This window comes from Loxodonta africana, chromosome 6, assembly GCF_030014295.1.
Source record: "Loxodonta africana isolate mLoxAfr1 chromosome 6, mLoxAfr1.hap2, whole genome shotgun sequence".
Classification (NCBI taxonomy): domain Eukaryota; kingdom Metazoa; phylum Chordata; class Mammalia; order Proboscidea; family Elephantidae; genus Loxodonta; species Loxodonta africana.
Genome location: NC_087347.1, coordinates 75,240,517 through 75,256,839, shown reverse-complemented (window position 1 = coordinate 75,256,839; position 16,323 = coordinate 75,240,517). Strand labels below are relative to the sequence as shown.

The following is a 16,323-nucleotide window of genomic DNA, read 5'->3' as shown; positions in this document are numbered from 1 at the left end:
GCCTGGCAAAAGGGCTTATTTTATCTTATAGTCTGCAGTAAATGCCCATATTGGTGATGGTAGTCAAAATTGTTTAATTCAGCAATTATCAAAAAATATATATATAATGTAAGCCATATATGTAATTTAAAAGTCTTGGTGGCCACAAAAGGTAAAATTAATTTTAATAATATATTTTATATAATCCAGTATATAAAAAAATTATCATTTCAACATGTAAGCAATGTAAAAGTTATTAATAAGATACTTTTTCTTTTTTTTTTTGTACTAACCAAACCCATTGCCCTTGAGTCGATTCTGACTCAAAGTAACTTGATAGGACACAGTAGAACTGCTCCATTGGGTTTTCTAGGCTATAATCTATGGGAGCAGATCATCAGGTCTCTTCTACTGTGGAGTAGCTGGTGGGTTTCAACCACCAACCTTTCAGTTAGCAGCTGAGCGCTTAAGCATTGCACTACCAGAGCTCCTCTCAAAATCTTATAGCACATCTCAATTCAGACTAACCACATTTCAAGTGCTTAATAACCACATCTGGCTAGTGGCTACTGACAGTACAAGTTTAATTAATAAAAGATCAATGCATTTCCTTTTAAAATTGGTATTGTTACAATAAATATATTTTTTAAAAAGCCCTTGAATATTTCCAAATCCCTATAGATCCTGCTCTAGAGGCTACTCAGATGACAATTTTGTCTACAGATATCATACCCAAGTTCACATCTTCAGCCCTGACCCCTCTGCCTCTTCCTAGCAGTGGTATCTGTGTTCTGGACATTTTTACCTCAAATGTCCTACTCTCAAAGTCTATTCAAAATGTCTAAAACAAAATTCGCCATCTTTGTTCCCAAACTAATTCACCTCTTGATTTCTCTATTTCTTTCAGTCATCTAGGACGGGAACTTGAGAGGCAGAGGTAAAGTCTTCCACCTCCTTTATTCCATACAAGCACCAAGTCTTATTTACTCTTCCTTCTTAAGGCCCTTTCCTACTGCTAGTGCTCCCTGCTGATCTGTCCAATATACTGTTACCAAATACATACACTATATTAGCCAACTCAACGGCACCTAACAACAACAACAAGGTATAGAAAAAAAATGCGTTAATTATGTATAATGTCATTTCTCCTCAGTGGCTCTGTAACGCCTAACCCTTCAGCTTTGGATTCAAGGCCACAAACAATGCCGCTCCCACCCTGTACCTGTACATCTGACCTATATAATTCCAATCTTATTTTTCACCAATCTCCTAAAAGAGACTTTATTTTAGGCAAACTATCCTATTTACTGCCTTATACCTCCTCATCTGTTTGTGTTTTATGGCCTTCAACTCATTGCTGTAGAGTTGATTCCGACTCGTAGCTACCCTAGAGGACAGAGCAGAACTGCGCCATCAGGTTTCCAAGGAGTGCCTGGTGAATTCGAACTGCCACCATTTTGGTTAGCAGTCCTAGCTCTTAACCCCTACACCACTAGGGTTTATTCCAGCTTTACATATCCAAATCATTACTCAGCAAACATTTATGTGCCAGGCACCGTGCTAAGTACTGAAGACAATATAAATAAAATAGATACAATCCCTGATCCCAGTTTCCCCACTCTAAGAAGTGTTCCTGACTGCCCAAACGGAGTTGTTCTTATAAGACACATAGTCGGTAACACTCAAAGGGCCCTTACCGTTTGCTGCCTCGCAGCAGGCACTGAATATACATTTGCTGACTAACAAGTACTTGTAAAAGAAGGCAGGGCCTGTGGGGTGGGAGGAGGGGCTCACCTAGAAAAGAGCCCACCCTAGTGAAGCTCTGGCAAAGCAGGATCAGAAGTGAGCAGGGAGGGACTGTAGGAACGCCAAAGCTGCAAAAAGCGCCTGGGAAGTTCTGCTTTACAAATGTCATTTGCAAAGAAATTGAAAATTGGCAACACTTTTTAGGTCAGGATCACTTACCCTGAGTTTTGGACCTCTACAACACAAGTTAGATAATCAGCTTTAAAAATCCTTTGCTGGCACTACATGAAAATAATGCCAGTGGTAATGTTTAATATACCTGAAAAGATAACTCACCACATGTTGTGTTCAAAAACTTTGGTTGGGTCAGTTAAAATTCTTGATCCCAGAGGAGCCGTTGGGCGATAATCACTTTGGTATCTGTGAGGCGCCTTTCCTATCTTTAGACAGGAAATAGAATTTCTCCAAATCACATTCATTCTAATCAGTACCTAAAAAACTAGGAAGTTACAAATGATTAATTAGTCAATACAGAGTAAACAGTACATTGTTTATCTAATAGCAAAAACTGGTCTAAAAGTTTTACAACCTTTTTAGAGAAAACACAAACACAGAATTAAAAAAAAATGAAACAGGGTATTATAGTTTTCTACTGAAGTATTTTCAGGCCAAGAGAGTGGAAGGGAACATTTAGACTACGTGACGCTGGCTGGGGTTCTTTATAAGCCACAACCAAGAGCAATTTTGCTTTGTTGGATATTTGCTTAGTTAATTTTTAGCACGTGGCCAAAGCATGTAAGTGCAATATCTGGATTTTGTGTATTAAATGCAGCTTTAAAAAGTGACCTCATTATTTTGTTTTGGGAATTCTAGGCAAACATATTTCTTGGGAATATTTCTGGACCGCTAGACTACAAACGCCACCATAGTAGCAGAATAATAAAGAAAACCTACTGAATCTCATTCTCCAGGCTGAGCTGAATACTATAAAAATTATTCGAATAAATAACATTGTATTAAGATATGACCCTGGAAATTCTTAGTTCTAACAAACCTATACACATACATTTTTAAGAACAGTCAGTAATACAGTTGCCAAATAAATGTTCCTGAACAAAATGCATACTGAAATCCTAGCTCAAGAGGAGAATCACTAGCTGATTAGCACAAATCCATTCTCATTTCTGGAAGAATGACTTAAACATTTAAAGTGTGTAATCTTAATTATGCACTGGTAAATATATCATTTTAAAATCTTTATAGAAAAAATATCAAAAAGAATTTCCAAAGAGCTTACTCCCCCTACCCCCATAAAAATCCACTGGTAGTGCTTGGCATTTCACCCCCACTCAGTTCATCGTGGCATTCAGCCTCATGCTCTAAGCTGTCAGGTAGAAACAGGTGCAAAAAGGTGTGTGTACATAATGTGCATTAGGGACTATCGGAGGTGCTATTAGGCATAAAAATGACATGTACTGTATACCCTTTACTACCTTACTGAAAGTCAATGGATTTTAAGACTGAATTCCAAAATGAACTGCAGAATGTCAAACACATTTCATTGTTTTTTTTAAAACATAAAATTCAAGACTTTCTCTTTTTGGGGGGTAAAAAAAAAAGGCTTAGTTAGACATACCAAAAAGACTAATGGTTCCACTGAAATGTGACTAACAGTGACGAGACGTGAAGCATTCAACAGCTACCGCAGATGCTCCTGTCTCCTGTTTGTTTCTCCTTCTCCACTTAAGGCAAGCTCTTGGTGGAGGCGTGTGACATGCTCCGCCTACCGCCACCTTCACCCCGAAGTGCCTTTGTTCTTCTCTCCTGCCAGTGTTCCACACACGGCTAACAAAACCCTACCTGCACAGTTATTTTTAGAGCTCTCTTTCTGTGTTGAATATTATTCATAAAATCTTCTATATGCTGAAGAGGAGAAACTGATTACACCTAGAAAGAGTGGCAATTCAGGCTCAAATGTGTACAATGATGTAAACATGTTCCACCCAGGAAAGCCAAATCAAAATGAAATCTCAGTTCTTCAGATAATCAGGTGATACATCTCTACATCTATATATACACAAGGAAGAGAGAGAGAGAGACTAAAAAAAAAAAAAAAGGCAAGAGTTTTTCTTACTATAAATGACTGAGAAACTCTGTAGACAGTCAGAGACAAAAAGTCATAAACAGACCAGATATTAGGCAACTCAGGAAACTGTCAGAGAAGTTTGTGCCCTGCAGACTGCCAGCCCCTAGAGAGTGTGGCCAGGGCCTACATACTTGGCAATTTCCCTGTTTAGGCAGCCGTTTCTCAAATTAACCACACAAGCATCTTTATTTATTATCTGTAATGCTCACATACAGCCTTGCACTGATATTTATCTTCTTATTATGTAAATATATAACAAATGTATATAATAAGTGTAACATATAATATAAGTAAATACATAATAAAAATATAGAAATGCTTTCTTAACTAAATTACAAGCTTCTAGGGGCAGTTCTAAGCTGCTCATGAATTAACTGATTATCCAAAAATGATACATGTCTGACATAAATTTAATTGGAGTTATTTCATACTTTCCAGGGTGACTCCTAGAATCCCATCACTGTGGAAAAAGGAAGTGACAGAAGAGTGTGACGTTATTTAGACAGCTATCCAATTATATTGATTATAATGATTAATAAATATGAGCTTTATGTTATGACTACCACATTAGCTTAATGTTCACCATGGGTCCACTTTATGATGGGAAAAGGAGAGAAGGGCAGGGCCAGCCCTAAACAGAATTTTGGCAGAGAAAGTTGATCTCTGCCACCAAGGCGTCCCACTCCCTTTGTGTACCCTCTCTGAACTCTCTTTTAACTCTCCAAGCCAAAAGTTCGTTCTTTGAAAAGATTAATAAAACTGACAAAACTCTAGCAAGTCCCTAATTTTAATACAAGCTAAACTAAGACATTATTTATATAATGAAACTATGTGAATAAGTAGTATTTTTATGTGAAATAACACAAAAAGGTATAACTAAAAATATTCAATTCTTCCAAAAGAAGGCAGGAAAACAAGAACCAAACCAAACCCCTTGCTGTCAAGTCCATTTCAATTCATGACGACCCCATGGGACAAAGCCAAACTGCCCCATAGGGTTTCCAAGGAGCAGCTGGTGGACTTGAACTCCTGGCCTTTTTGTTAGCAGCCAAGTTTTTGACCACTGTGCCACCAGGGTTCCATAAAACAAGAACAGTAGAACTAAAAACAGATGGAAGAAATAGAAAACAAATACCAAGATGGCATATTTAAACTCAACCATATTAAGAACTGAGAGTCCCTGGGTAGTGCAAACAGTTAAGCACTCAACTACTAGCTGGAAGGTCGGTGGTTCGAACCCACCTGGAGGTACCTTGGAACACAGGCCTGGTGATCTCCTTCCAAAAGTTCACGGCCTTGAAATCCTATGGAACAGTTCTACTCTGTACACATGGGGTTACCATGAGTCAGAATGGACTCGATGGCAACTAACAACAACAACAACATATCAATAATTACATTAAATATAGGTTGACATCAATTAAAAGGTGTAAATTATCAGTTTGGATTAAAAAAAAAAACAAGCTCCAACAATATATTGTCTATAAGAGAAGCACTTTAAGTATAAAAACACAAATAGATTAAAATAAAGATATATCATGCAAACACTACATAAGAAAGTTGGTAGGGCTATATTTAAGAGGCAAAACAGACTTTAGGAAAAAGGCTATTACAGAGATAAAGAGGGACATTTAATAATGATAAGAATCAATTCATCAAGAGGACATAACAATCCTAAATGTGTAGGTACCTAACAGACTTTCAAAACATATAAGGCAAAAATGGATAGAACTTTTTAAAGGAGAAATAAATTCACAGTAATATTTGAATTTCTTAGTAATAATTAACAACAATCAGCAACAAACTATAAAAAAAACACTAAGGATACAGAAGAGTTGAACATAATAAACAACTTGACCTAACTGATATTTACAGAAAGAACACTATACCTAATAGCAGAATACACATTCTTTTCAAGGGAACACAGAACATTCACCAAGGTATATCATGTGCTGGGCTATAAAACAGGTCTCAATAAATTCCAAAGGATAACTATTAACAATATTAAATGTTAATCTTTTTTGATGAATTGGTTGTTATTATTAAATCCGTCTATCTCTGGTAATACAGGGTAGTCCCCGATTTACAATGCATTCAAGTTACAACAAACTGCACTTACAACTGTTGATGTATCCAGAACATTACGTCTTCCTGGGAGGAAGTTACGGGAAAATTAATGCAGGGGATATGGGAAAAAAATGCTGAGTTATGTGAACACATGCTCCAAGCATTTGATCAGGATAATATGATGGAAGAGATCAGCGGAAAAATAGTCCATATGGCAAGAACACGAATTTAGAACTAGATATCAGCGATGTAGAACTGCTCATAGATCGCGAAGATGAGGAACTGATAGATCAGAACTTAACGGATTTTGAAAAGGAAAAAAATGCAGAAGAAGAAAGAAATAATGAGGAAGAGGAAGGAGAGAAGTTGTCGAAGTGAAAGGATTAGCTGGAATTTTTTCTAAACTAAATCAGGGGCTTCAGTTGCTTGAAAACATGGTCTCAAACGCTGAGTGCTTTGCTAAAATCAATAGATTGGAGAAACAGTGAGATGTTACCACAAAATACATGAACGAAAAAAGAAAATGACCATACAGACAGCTCTCATTAATTTTCTGACTACAAACACCATCTCCATTCCTAGGATAATCCAGGTGATCCAGAACCTTCCTTCCACAAGTGGAATTATTACTGCAACTGACAAAATGCCAACGTCGTCCAACTCTTCTTCATAGTTGGAGTACCTTTTTATGATTTGTGTATTTCTTTGTGCATGTATGTATTAAAATATATCTGTACGTTTATATGTACCATTCCAACCTCCAAAGACAAAGATCAGATTCATAAAGATACTGATAATAAAAGGCAATAATAATGAAAACTAAAAAAAAAAAAAAAGAGGTATTCATCTTACATCAGAACAGATTTACAAAAGAATTGTTGGAACAGTACCCTGTCATAAGTTGGGGACTACTTGTAGTTTTTCTCTTGAAATCTACTCTGTATAATATTACAGAACCCCACCAGCTGTCTTATGCAGTGTTGTGTATCTATTCTTATTTTAAACTATTTGTGTGTTTACATTTAAAGTGCTTCTCTTATAGGCAGCATATTGTTGGATCTTAGTTTTTATCCAAACTGACAATAATATCTAGAAAAATCTCCAATGCTTAAAAATTAAGCCATACCGTCTGGGGTCTTAAATGCTAACAAGTGGCCATCTAAGATGCATCAATTGGTCTCAACCCACCTGGATCAAAGGAGAATGAAGAACAACAAGGTCACACAACAACTATGAGCTCAAGAGACAGAAAGGGCCACATGAACCAGAGACTTACATCATCCTGAGACCAGAAGAACTAGATGGTGCCCGGCCACAATCGATGACTGCCCTGACAGAGAGCACGACAGAGAACCACTGAGGGAGCAGGAGATCAGTGGGATGCAGACCCCAAATTCTCATAAAAAGACCAGACATAATGGTCTGAATGAGACTAGAGGAATCCCAGCGGTCATGGTCCCCAAACCTTCTGTTGGCCCAGGATAGGAACCATTCCTGAAGACAACTCATCAGACGTGGAAGGGACTGGACAATGGGTTGGAGAGAGATGGTGATGAAGAGTGAGCTACTTGTATCAGGTGGACACTTGAGACTGTGTTGGCATCTCCTGTCTGGAGGGGAGATAGGAGGGTAGAGAGGGTTAGGAACTGGCAAAATTGTCACTAAAGGAGAGACAGGAAGGGCTGACTCATTAGGGGGAGAGTAAGTGGGAGTGTGGAGTAAGGTGTATATAAGCTTATATGTGACAGACTGACTTGATTTATAAACGTTCACTTAAAGCTCAAAAAAAATTATTAAAAAAAAAATTAAGCCACACACTTCTAAATAATCTACGGGTCAAGGACTAAATCTTAAGGGAAATTTAAAAATACGTTGAATGAAATGATAATGAAAACTCAAAATATCCAAATTTGTGGGTTGCAGCTACAGCAGTATTTAGAGGGAAAATGATAGCTTTCAAATGTCTATATTAGAAAGAGAGATCACAAATTGATGATCTCAAATTCTATCTTAAAAAGCTAGAAAAAGTAGAGTAAATTAAACCCAAATAGAAAGAATAAAATAATAAAAATAAAAGCAGAAGTCAATAAAGCAGAAAATGAACGAAACAGGGAAAATCAATGCCAAAAGCTGGTTCTCTGAAAAGATTAATAAAAATGATAAACCCCTATCAAGACTAATCTTAAACATTTGTGTTTCAGAAAACACAAATTTCCAATAACAGGAGTGAAAGAGGAAACGTGATCACAGACCCTACAGAGATTGAAAAGCTAGTAAGAGGATATTATGGACAATTTCATTCCCATAAACTCAACAACTTTGATGAATGGGAAAAATTCCTTCAAAAACACAATTTACCAAAACAACACAAGAAGAAAAAATATAAATATCCTTAAATTATTAAATCAGTTAAATCTGTAATTAAAAGCAAATGAACATAAAAAAACCTTCATATAAAGAAAACTTCAGGCCCAATGGCTTCACCAGTAAATATCAAACACTTCCGGAAGAAATAACAGTGCTCTTATACAGACTCTTTCAGAAAATAGAGAAAAAAACACTTCCCAACTTGTTTTATGAGGCCAGTATAATCTGGATAAGTAGTACATTCGTGTGAAATAAAGGTTTAAGTATTGGCCGCATTTTTACATTGCAGTTTTCCCATAGACTCAGTGCTTCCCATTATAGTTTCATGTTATCAGGTATTTGTCAGAATAAAATTTGAGGATATCTAGAAGGGGGAAACCTAGGTGGGAGCTTTCCAGGCACGTTTTGGAGTGCTTTAATTACTAAGCCTGACATTTACTTTAGGTTACTCTGGTTCAGGGCAGAGAAATATGAAGAAGGCAAAAAGAATCTCCATAAGTGCATGAGAGAGTTTTTATTTACTGTTATAGGCACCTGAAAGTGTTTGTGGTCCTCGCTGTTAATTTAGCTCAGGCTAGTGGGTTAGTGGTTTTTAATTCTGCCATATGAAACTCTATATAGTCAAGTGGCATTTCATCTACTTACTTTGCCTACAGATGCCCACTTTCAGCTCACCATGATATGGTGGTTCTTCTGGAGTCCTGTCAAGGTCAGAATAAAACAGAACGAGCATGACTTTAGGGCTATGGCCCTCTGAGATCTCAAAGCCAAGACTCAGTCATGAGTGGTCAAATAACTAAAGCAATCATTAATGAACAGATCCAGAAAAGAACTGAAGCTCATATAAGTATCAGACTGACTGACAGAGTGTCATTATCAATAGCATTAATTATGCTACCAAGTACACAGAGGTGTGCCATGAAAAGCTGACAGACTTTCAGCCAGCTGTAGGTGTAGGTAGGTGTGTGCCTATTTTAGAATGCAAGGATAAGAACAAATACGTAAAATAATTTGGGTTCGGCATACAGTATGAAGATGGTTTTAATACCCATTTTCTGGGCCCACTAGGTAGGTGTGTGCCTATTTTAGAATGCAAGGATAAGAACAAATACGTAAAATAATTTGGGTTTGGCATACAGTATGAAGTTGGTTTTAATACCCATTTTCTGGGCCCACTACCACTGTATTGTGCTTAGCAGCAAAAGCAGCTGCTTTGGTACAGAAGACTTCTGGGGAAGAGATCCCTGCCCTACCTCCAAATTTTCACTTGATGATTTGCTTTCCACTAAAACTGAGCCCTTTCCACAGTGATTCACATATTTGCCTTACTATTACAACAAACTATAACATATTCTACTGGAACAAGTAAAATGTATATAAGAAGATATTTCACGTTATATACACGAAAAATGTTTCTTAAATAATTGCAAATTTTATTTTTGCAGAGCAACAGTTCTATGTATGTTATAAAAAGGAGGATTTTGGTTAAAGAAAACACTCTGTACCATATTTTGCAAAATTGAAAAAAAAAATAGGAAGTAAAGAAGCAATTCCAATTTATCTTTCATGTTAATCTCAATTAAAAAAAATTAAATGCCATGTGAGAGGCCCTGTTATAAATAAATACTTTATATGTATTATAAAGGATCCCTGTGGTACATTGGTTAAGTGCTGCTCAGCTGCTCACTGAAGGTCATCAGTACAAACCCACCAGTGGCTCCTCTGGAGAAAAGACTTGGCAATTGCTCCTGTAAAGATTACAGCCTAGGAAACCCTCCGGGGCAGTTCTACTCTGTCCTATAGGGCTGCTGTGAGTTGGAATGGACTCAATGGCATACAAAAACAGCAACAATATGTATTATTTCACCTTAATTATCTATGGAGGAATACTATTTTTGTACTCATAGATGAAAACCCAACTAATAAATGATGAGGCTGCAATTTGAACCCAGGCAGTCTAATTGAAGAGCCCATACTCTACTTTTTTTTTAACAGCTTTGCTGAGATACATAAAATTCACATACCCTACAATCCACCCCTTTGCATTCTACATTTGTATACCACATACACAAGAAAGGTCACAGTACTGATTCTCCAGTCTTTACTGGAGTAGCTAATTTGTTGCAACTGATTTAAGAAGGCCCTAAATTCCTCTCTACTTGAATCTCTCTCAACCCTGTTTCTTCTCTTGGACCTTAATCAAACAGCAAGCAATGCCACTGGGAGGCACCAGTCCCCAGATTTAGGAGAGCACAGTCATTCTCTTTCCAGTATTCAAATCTCAAGATACAAGCAAAGGGCTCTTGCATCACCTAAACAATGTAACATTTTAACACCCAGTTCTTTTCACTGGTCTTCTATTTTTACATAGCCACCCAGGAGTACTGGAGAATTTCCCTTGTTTTTTAACCGTGATCCTAAGATTGCTTTCTCACATCTCAGTACTGTGCTACTAGAGGAGCATCAAAGAACTAGAGCAAATAGCACTGCTGTTTGTGTGAATCTATAGTGATTATCCTTGAAGCACTTAGCTGGCTCTAAGCAAAAACTATTTGTAAGGCTCCCCAAGAATGATTCCCAGTTGTCTCAGCTCACTGCAAACCCCAGAGAAAGAACCTACTGTTAATCACACATAGCCTACCCACTGTTTAAAAGTTAACTCCCCTCAATGTATTCTGGGTTCTGAGCATCCTTTAAATAAATAAATTAGTGAGATATTCATGTTTTTACCTTTGTAACTGTTTAGCTTTTCTTCTCAGCTGGGAAGCTGGTACAAAGGTTTCATTCAGAGGCGAAAACATCATCTAGATAAAGCTGCACTAAACATTCCTGAGAGGCTAGCATTAATGAGAGCAAATTAAAGCGCTATTGTTGTTACTGTTTTGGATAGGGAAAGCCAACAGGTAAGAAACACTTAAGTATCAAGTACACTGTAGTGAAAACTGAAGCTTCAATTAACCTCGGCAATTTCAGAGAACTCTGAGGGTGACCATCTGCGAGGCAAACAGCTCAGGCAACTCGCATCTTGTTTTAATCTTTCTTTGGATGATTATAATTTCAGGGTATAAATAAGGTTATTAGCAAGAACAGCACAACAACAATAATTACAGTATTTGCAGAGCACTTTGATCACACTGACATCACTCTGCAGCTTAAAATGGGAATCTCATGCTTAGGGTTTGCTCTCCATGACCACTCTCCAAGGTGGCTACATGATGCACTCACTCAAGGAAAAGAGGCTACTGGGACTTAGAAGCTATTTCTTCAAGGGATTTCATCTAAGCCCATCTCAAAGCCACCTCAAATCCAAAATACCTGGAAGGTACACCATTCTAATTACTATAAAACTTGTCTCCGAAAACATTATGCTGGATCAAAATGAAGTGTGTTTTAACTCATCCACCTGGCATTTCACATTTCTCTGTGCTACAGTAACTTTTGAAGGAGTTAATACCCATTTTTTTTTTAGTGGGTAGTGGGTACCTGGAATTTCACATTTCTCTGTGCTACAGTAACTTTTGAAGGAGTTAATAGAACTTAGCCAAATTTGGTGGGGTCTCGGGTGGTGCAAACAGTTAACACACTCAGCTGCTAAGGGAAAGGCTGGAGGTTGAGACCACCCAGAGGTGCCTCAGAAGAAAGACTGGTTACCTACTTCTGAAAAATCAGCCATTGAAAACCCTATGGAGCACAGTTCTACTCTGACACACATGGGGTTGAATCAACTTGAAGGCAACTGGTTAACTGTATTTGGTGGGTTGATAAAGTTAACTTTCACACTTTATGTCTTAACAGTCCTTACAAGTTCTTCTAGTAGAAAACTCACACAGAGATGTGTGGAGTTCTGCCTTTAGTGAGACTTCTACTTTCCTATACACTGAAGTGGCCTCTAGGTACACTAAATGGCAGGAGATCCTTATGCCTGTATGAAGAATTTACCTAATCATGTTTGGACTAATGTATCAGTAAAGGTGCCATGATAAAGAATGGAATATTGCAAAAAATTCAAATCATACGTGGATGTTAGGTGTGAAAAATTTTAAATACAACATCAGTAAATAAAAGTGTCCATATAATGTATTTCCATCATTAAAAAAAACAAAAAACATGGAATTCAGGCAGACAGATGTTATAGCAATGTGTAAACTTGATTATAAAGGACTACAATTATATATTTATAACTTGAAAAAAGCAAGGCAAACTGCACAATGGAATAGCAGGTAAAATTTTGATTGCCACACCACAGGAGGCAATAAAAAAAGGGTTCAGAGAAAGAAAAGTAAAACTTAAGGGAGTGATACAATTTCCACATAAGAATAGACAATGAAGTTGAGCTTGAAGGGAGCAATACAGAATTGTACAGGATATAGACAGGGTAGCTAGAGTATGTTAGATTCTTTACAAGATGCATCTGTGCTTTCTATCTATAACAGATTCTGCTACCACTGGGGTCAATCCTCTCAGGCTGGTCTTCTATCCTCAGATCTTTATCCGACAGGAAACACATTGCTGATTTCCTAGTGGCTTTTTAGACAGAGAAGGAGCCCTGGTGGTGCAACGGTTAAGCACTTGGCTGCTAACCAAAAGGTTGGTGGTTTGAACCCACCAGGCTGCCCCATGGGAAGAAGATGTTGCAGTCTGCTTCCGTAAAGATTTAAAGACTTGGAAACCCTAGGGGGCAGTTCTACCCTCTCCGATAGGGTCACTATGAGTTAGATCGACTCCACAGCAACCGGTTTTGTAGATATAACAGTACTCTTATGATTAGAGCCTAACTCTAGCACCTTGTTTTTATTCAAGAGATTAGTCTCCCTAAAAATTCACCTTTCCAGCTTCCCTTGCAGCTGGAGGAGCCGTGGGACCACAGTTCTGGCTGATCCAACACAAGTGGAAGCCTGCCAAGGGAATAAAGTCTTTGCATTCCTTATAGAAAGTAAAGGGGCCAAAGGATAGCTTGCTGGCACCAACTCACCCTGCGTCTTTCTTAAACTTAGATGTGATGCTTGTGTACAATGAAGGACGGGTCTGGATTCTTGATGGGATCACTGAACAAGTATAAATGACAGTTACCACCTACCGCTGGGCTTCTTGATAGGTAAGAAAAATAAATTATTTTGTTATTTAGCCCCTATTAGATTTTCTGTTATTTTCATTCCAGAGGATTCTAACATATAATATCCATTACTGTTATATGCTAAGAATTTGGGAAGATTAGTTCGAAGGACTAATAGATCACAATTACCACAGCCTCCACCATACTGAGTCCAGCACAACTAGATGGTGCCCAGCTACCACCACCAACAGCTCTGACAGGGCTGACAACAGAGGGTCCCCAACAGAGCTGGACAAAAATGTAGAACAAAATTCTAACTCACAAAAAAAAAAAAAACTTACTGGTCTAAGAGACACTGGAGAAACCCCAAGAGTGTGGCCTCAGAACACCCTTTTAACTCAGTACTGACGTTACTCCTGAAGTTCACCTTTCACCCAAATATCAGACAGGCCCATAAAACAAAATGAGACTAAATGGGCACACCAGCCCAGGGGCAACGACAAGAAAGTAGGAGACAGGAAAGCCATTAACGAGGAACCCAAGGTTGAGAAGGGGAGGGTGTTGACAGGTCATGCGGGTGGCAACCAATGTCAAAAAACAATGTTTATTAATTGTTTAATAAGAAACTAATTTGCTCTGTAAACCTTCATCTAAAATACAAAAAAAAAAAACCAAAAACTGTGACAGTCATCAAAAACAAAGAAAGTGGAGGCGGGGCCAAGATGGCAGAATAGACAGATGCTTCTGGCAAGCTCTCTTATAACAAATACCCGAAAAAACAAATGAAACGATTATCTTTATGACAAGCTAGGAGCCCTGGACATCATAGGCAAAGTTAGAGAACGGACTGAGAGGCAGGCGGAAAAAGCGATGGTTCAGAAGCAGAGAGGCGTTACCAGACCTGAATCGTTGGGATCTCTCAGGCACCATTCCCAGGAGTGGCTGCGGCAGGCTGGTACTAGAGTTTGGTCGCAGTTTCTTCAGGGAGAAGCAGCCAGCCACACAGCCCACTCATACCTCCGGAACCAGAGAAGAACGGCGCTCATGGCAAAAGCTAAGTACTTGCACATATTTTACCACGCCCCCGCCCTTAGCCAGCTTCAGAGGCTGTTGATTTTCCTGGGCCTGAGATAGGCCCTGTTGAGCACCTAGAGCCATCCTCCCGGCCTTGGAGAAGGAATAAATTCGCAATTGAAGGAAAAGTAATTTGCCAGCTCCACTACTAACCTGGGGAGCTCAGGACAGAAGTGGCTCCTGTCCAGGTATAAATGGTCCATGGACTTTGAGTACCTTTCCCCCTGCCTGGACCTGTGTGTGCCTATTTTAGGAGAACAGACCCTTGTTGATGGACTACAACTGTTTCACCTGTGTAGTGCAGAGGTGGATGTTTGATGTTTGACGCCACTTTGCCTATTAAACAGGGTCCTCACCTACCACATCAGGGGCCTAAGGACTGGTGGTTCCACTCAGGTAACCCAGTGATCTATGACAGGGTTTGAAGGATAACTCGTATGTCCCAGTCCTTACAACCAAAAACTTGGGGTGCCTATGGTCCGTCTACAGAACCTACCCACCTGTATGGTCTAGGAAACAGGGATGCCCTTTCCTCAGAGACAGTTGGGGGATGATTCTCAGGCCCCTGCCTTGTTCAGGGTGTGACCCCCTGCTGCAACCAGATACTCGTACCTACACCAATCACCCCTGCCCCCCAAGACTGTAGAACAGAGCCTGTACAACACACTTGATGATCAGCTACATGGACACCAGAGCTGAATCCATACAAGAAAAGTGAATGGACCCCTAGACTGATATACCTGATAATACCTCTAGCCATCTGGGGACAGGACGTCAGAGCTTGAAAGGTGAAAATAATCAAGCTAGCTCACTCAAGCAAGCCATTCGGGCATATCAAAACAAAACAAAGCAAGAAGCTACAATACAGTAAAAACATAAGATAAACTAATACAATAACTCATAGATGGCTCAGAGACAGCAGTCAATATCAAATCACATAAAGAGACAGACCATGATCGCTTCAACAGCCTCTCAAAACAAAGAATCAAGGGATCTTCTAGGTGAAAGTGCATTCCTGGAATTACCAGATGCAGAATACAAAAGATTAATATACAGAAACCTTCAAGACATCAGGAAGGAAATCAGGCGATATGCAGAACAAGCCAAGGAACACACAGATAAAGCAGTTGAAGAAATTAAAAAGGTTAATCAGGAATATAATGAAAAATTTAATAAGCTGGAAGAATCCAAAGACAGACAGCAATCAGAAATTCAGAAGATTAACAATAAAATTATAGAATGAGACAACTCAATGGAAAGACAGTGGAGTAGAATTGAGCAAGTGGAACGCAGAATTGGTGCATTTGAAGATAAAACACTGGGTACCAATATATGTGAAGAAAAATCAGTTAAGAGAATTTTAAAAAATGAAGAAACCTTAAGAATCACGTGGGACTCTATCAAGAGACATAACCTACGAGTGACTGGAGTACCAGAACAGGGAGGGATAAAGAAAATACAGACAGAATTGTTGAAGATTTTTTGGCAGAAAACTTCTCTGATACCGTGAAAGATAAGAAGATCCCTATCCAAGACACTCATCGAACTCCACATAAGGTAGATTTTAAAAGAAAGTGACCAAAACATATTATAATCAAACTTGCTAAAACCAAAGATAAAGAGAGAATTTTAAGAGCAGCTAGGGATAAACGAAAAGCCACCTACAAAGAAGAGGCAATAAGAATAAGCTCAGACTACTCGGTAGACACCATGCAGGGAAGAAGGCAATGGGATGACTTATATAAAGCATCGAAGGAAAAAAATTGCCAGCCAAGAATCATATATCCACCAAACTGTCTCTCAAATACAAAGGTGAAATTAGGACATTTCCAGATAAGCAGAAGTTTAGGTAATTTGTAAAAAACAAACCAAAACTACAAGAAATACTAAA

The 16,323-nt window shown here is 38.5% G+C and overlaps 1 protein-coding gene across 7 annotated transcripts in view; it reads right to left on the bottom strand.

The window, feature by feature from the left end:
- The window catches only part of METTL8 (methyltransferase 8, tRNA N3-cytidine), a 117,034-nt gene that overhangs the window by 59,022 nt on the left and 41,689 nt on the right, over positions 1 to 16,323 (bottom strand). For 4 of the 7 annotated variants that reach the window (XM_064287005.1, XM_064287002.1, XM_064287001.1 and 1 more), the window contains one exon: positions 2,062 to 2,224. In XM_064287005.1, the coding sequence (XP_064143075.1) occupies positions 2,062 to 2,204 (143 nt within the window). In that variant the 5' untranslated portion in view covers positions 2,205 to 2,224. Of the gene's footprint in view, positions 1 to 2,061; positions 2,225 to 3,361; positions 3,777 to 7,214; positions 8,437 to 8,950; positions 9,007 to 16,323 lie in introns of those variants that run through there. The other 3 variants (XM_064287006.1, XM_064287007.1, XM_064287003.1) reach the window with 3 other exon arrangements.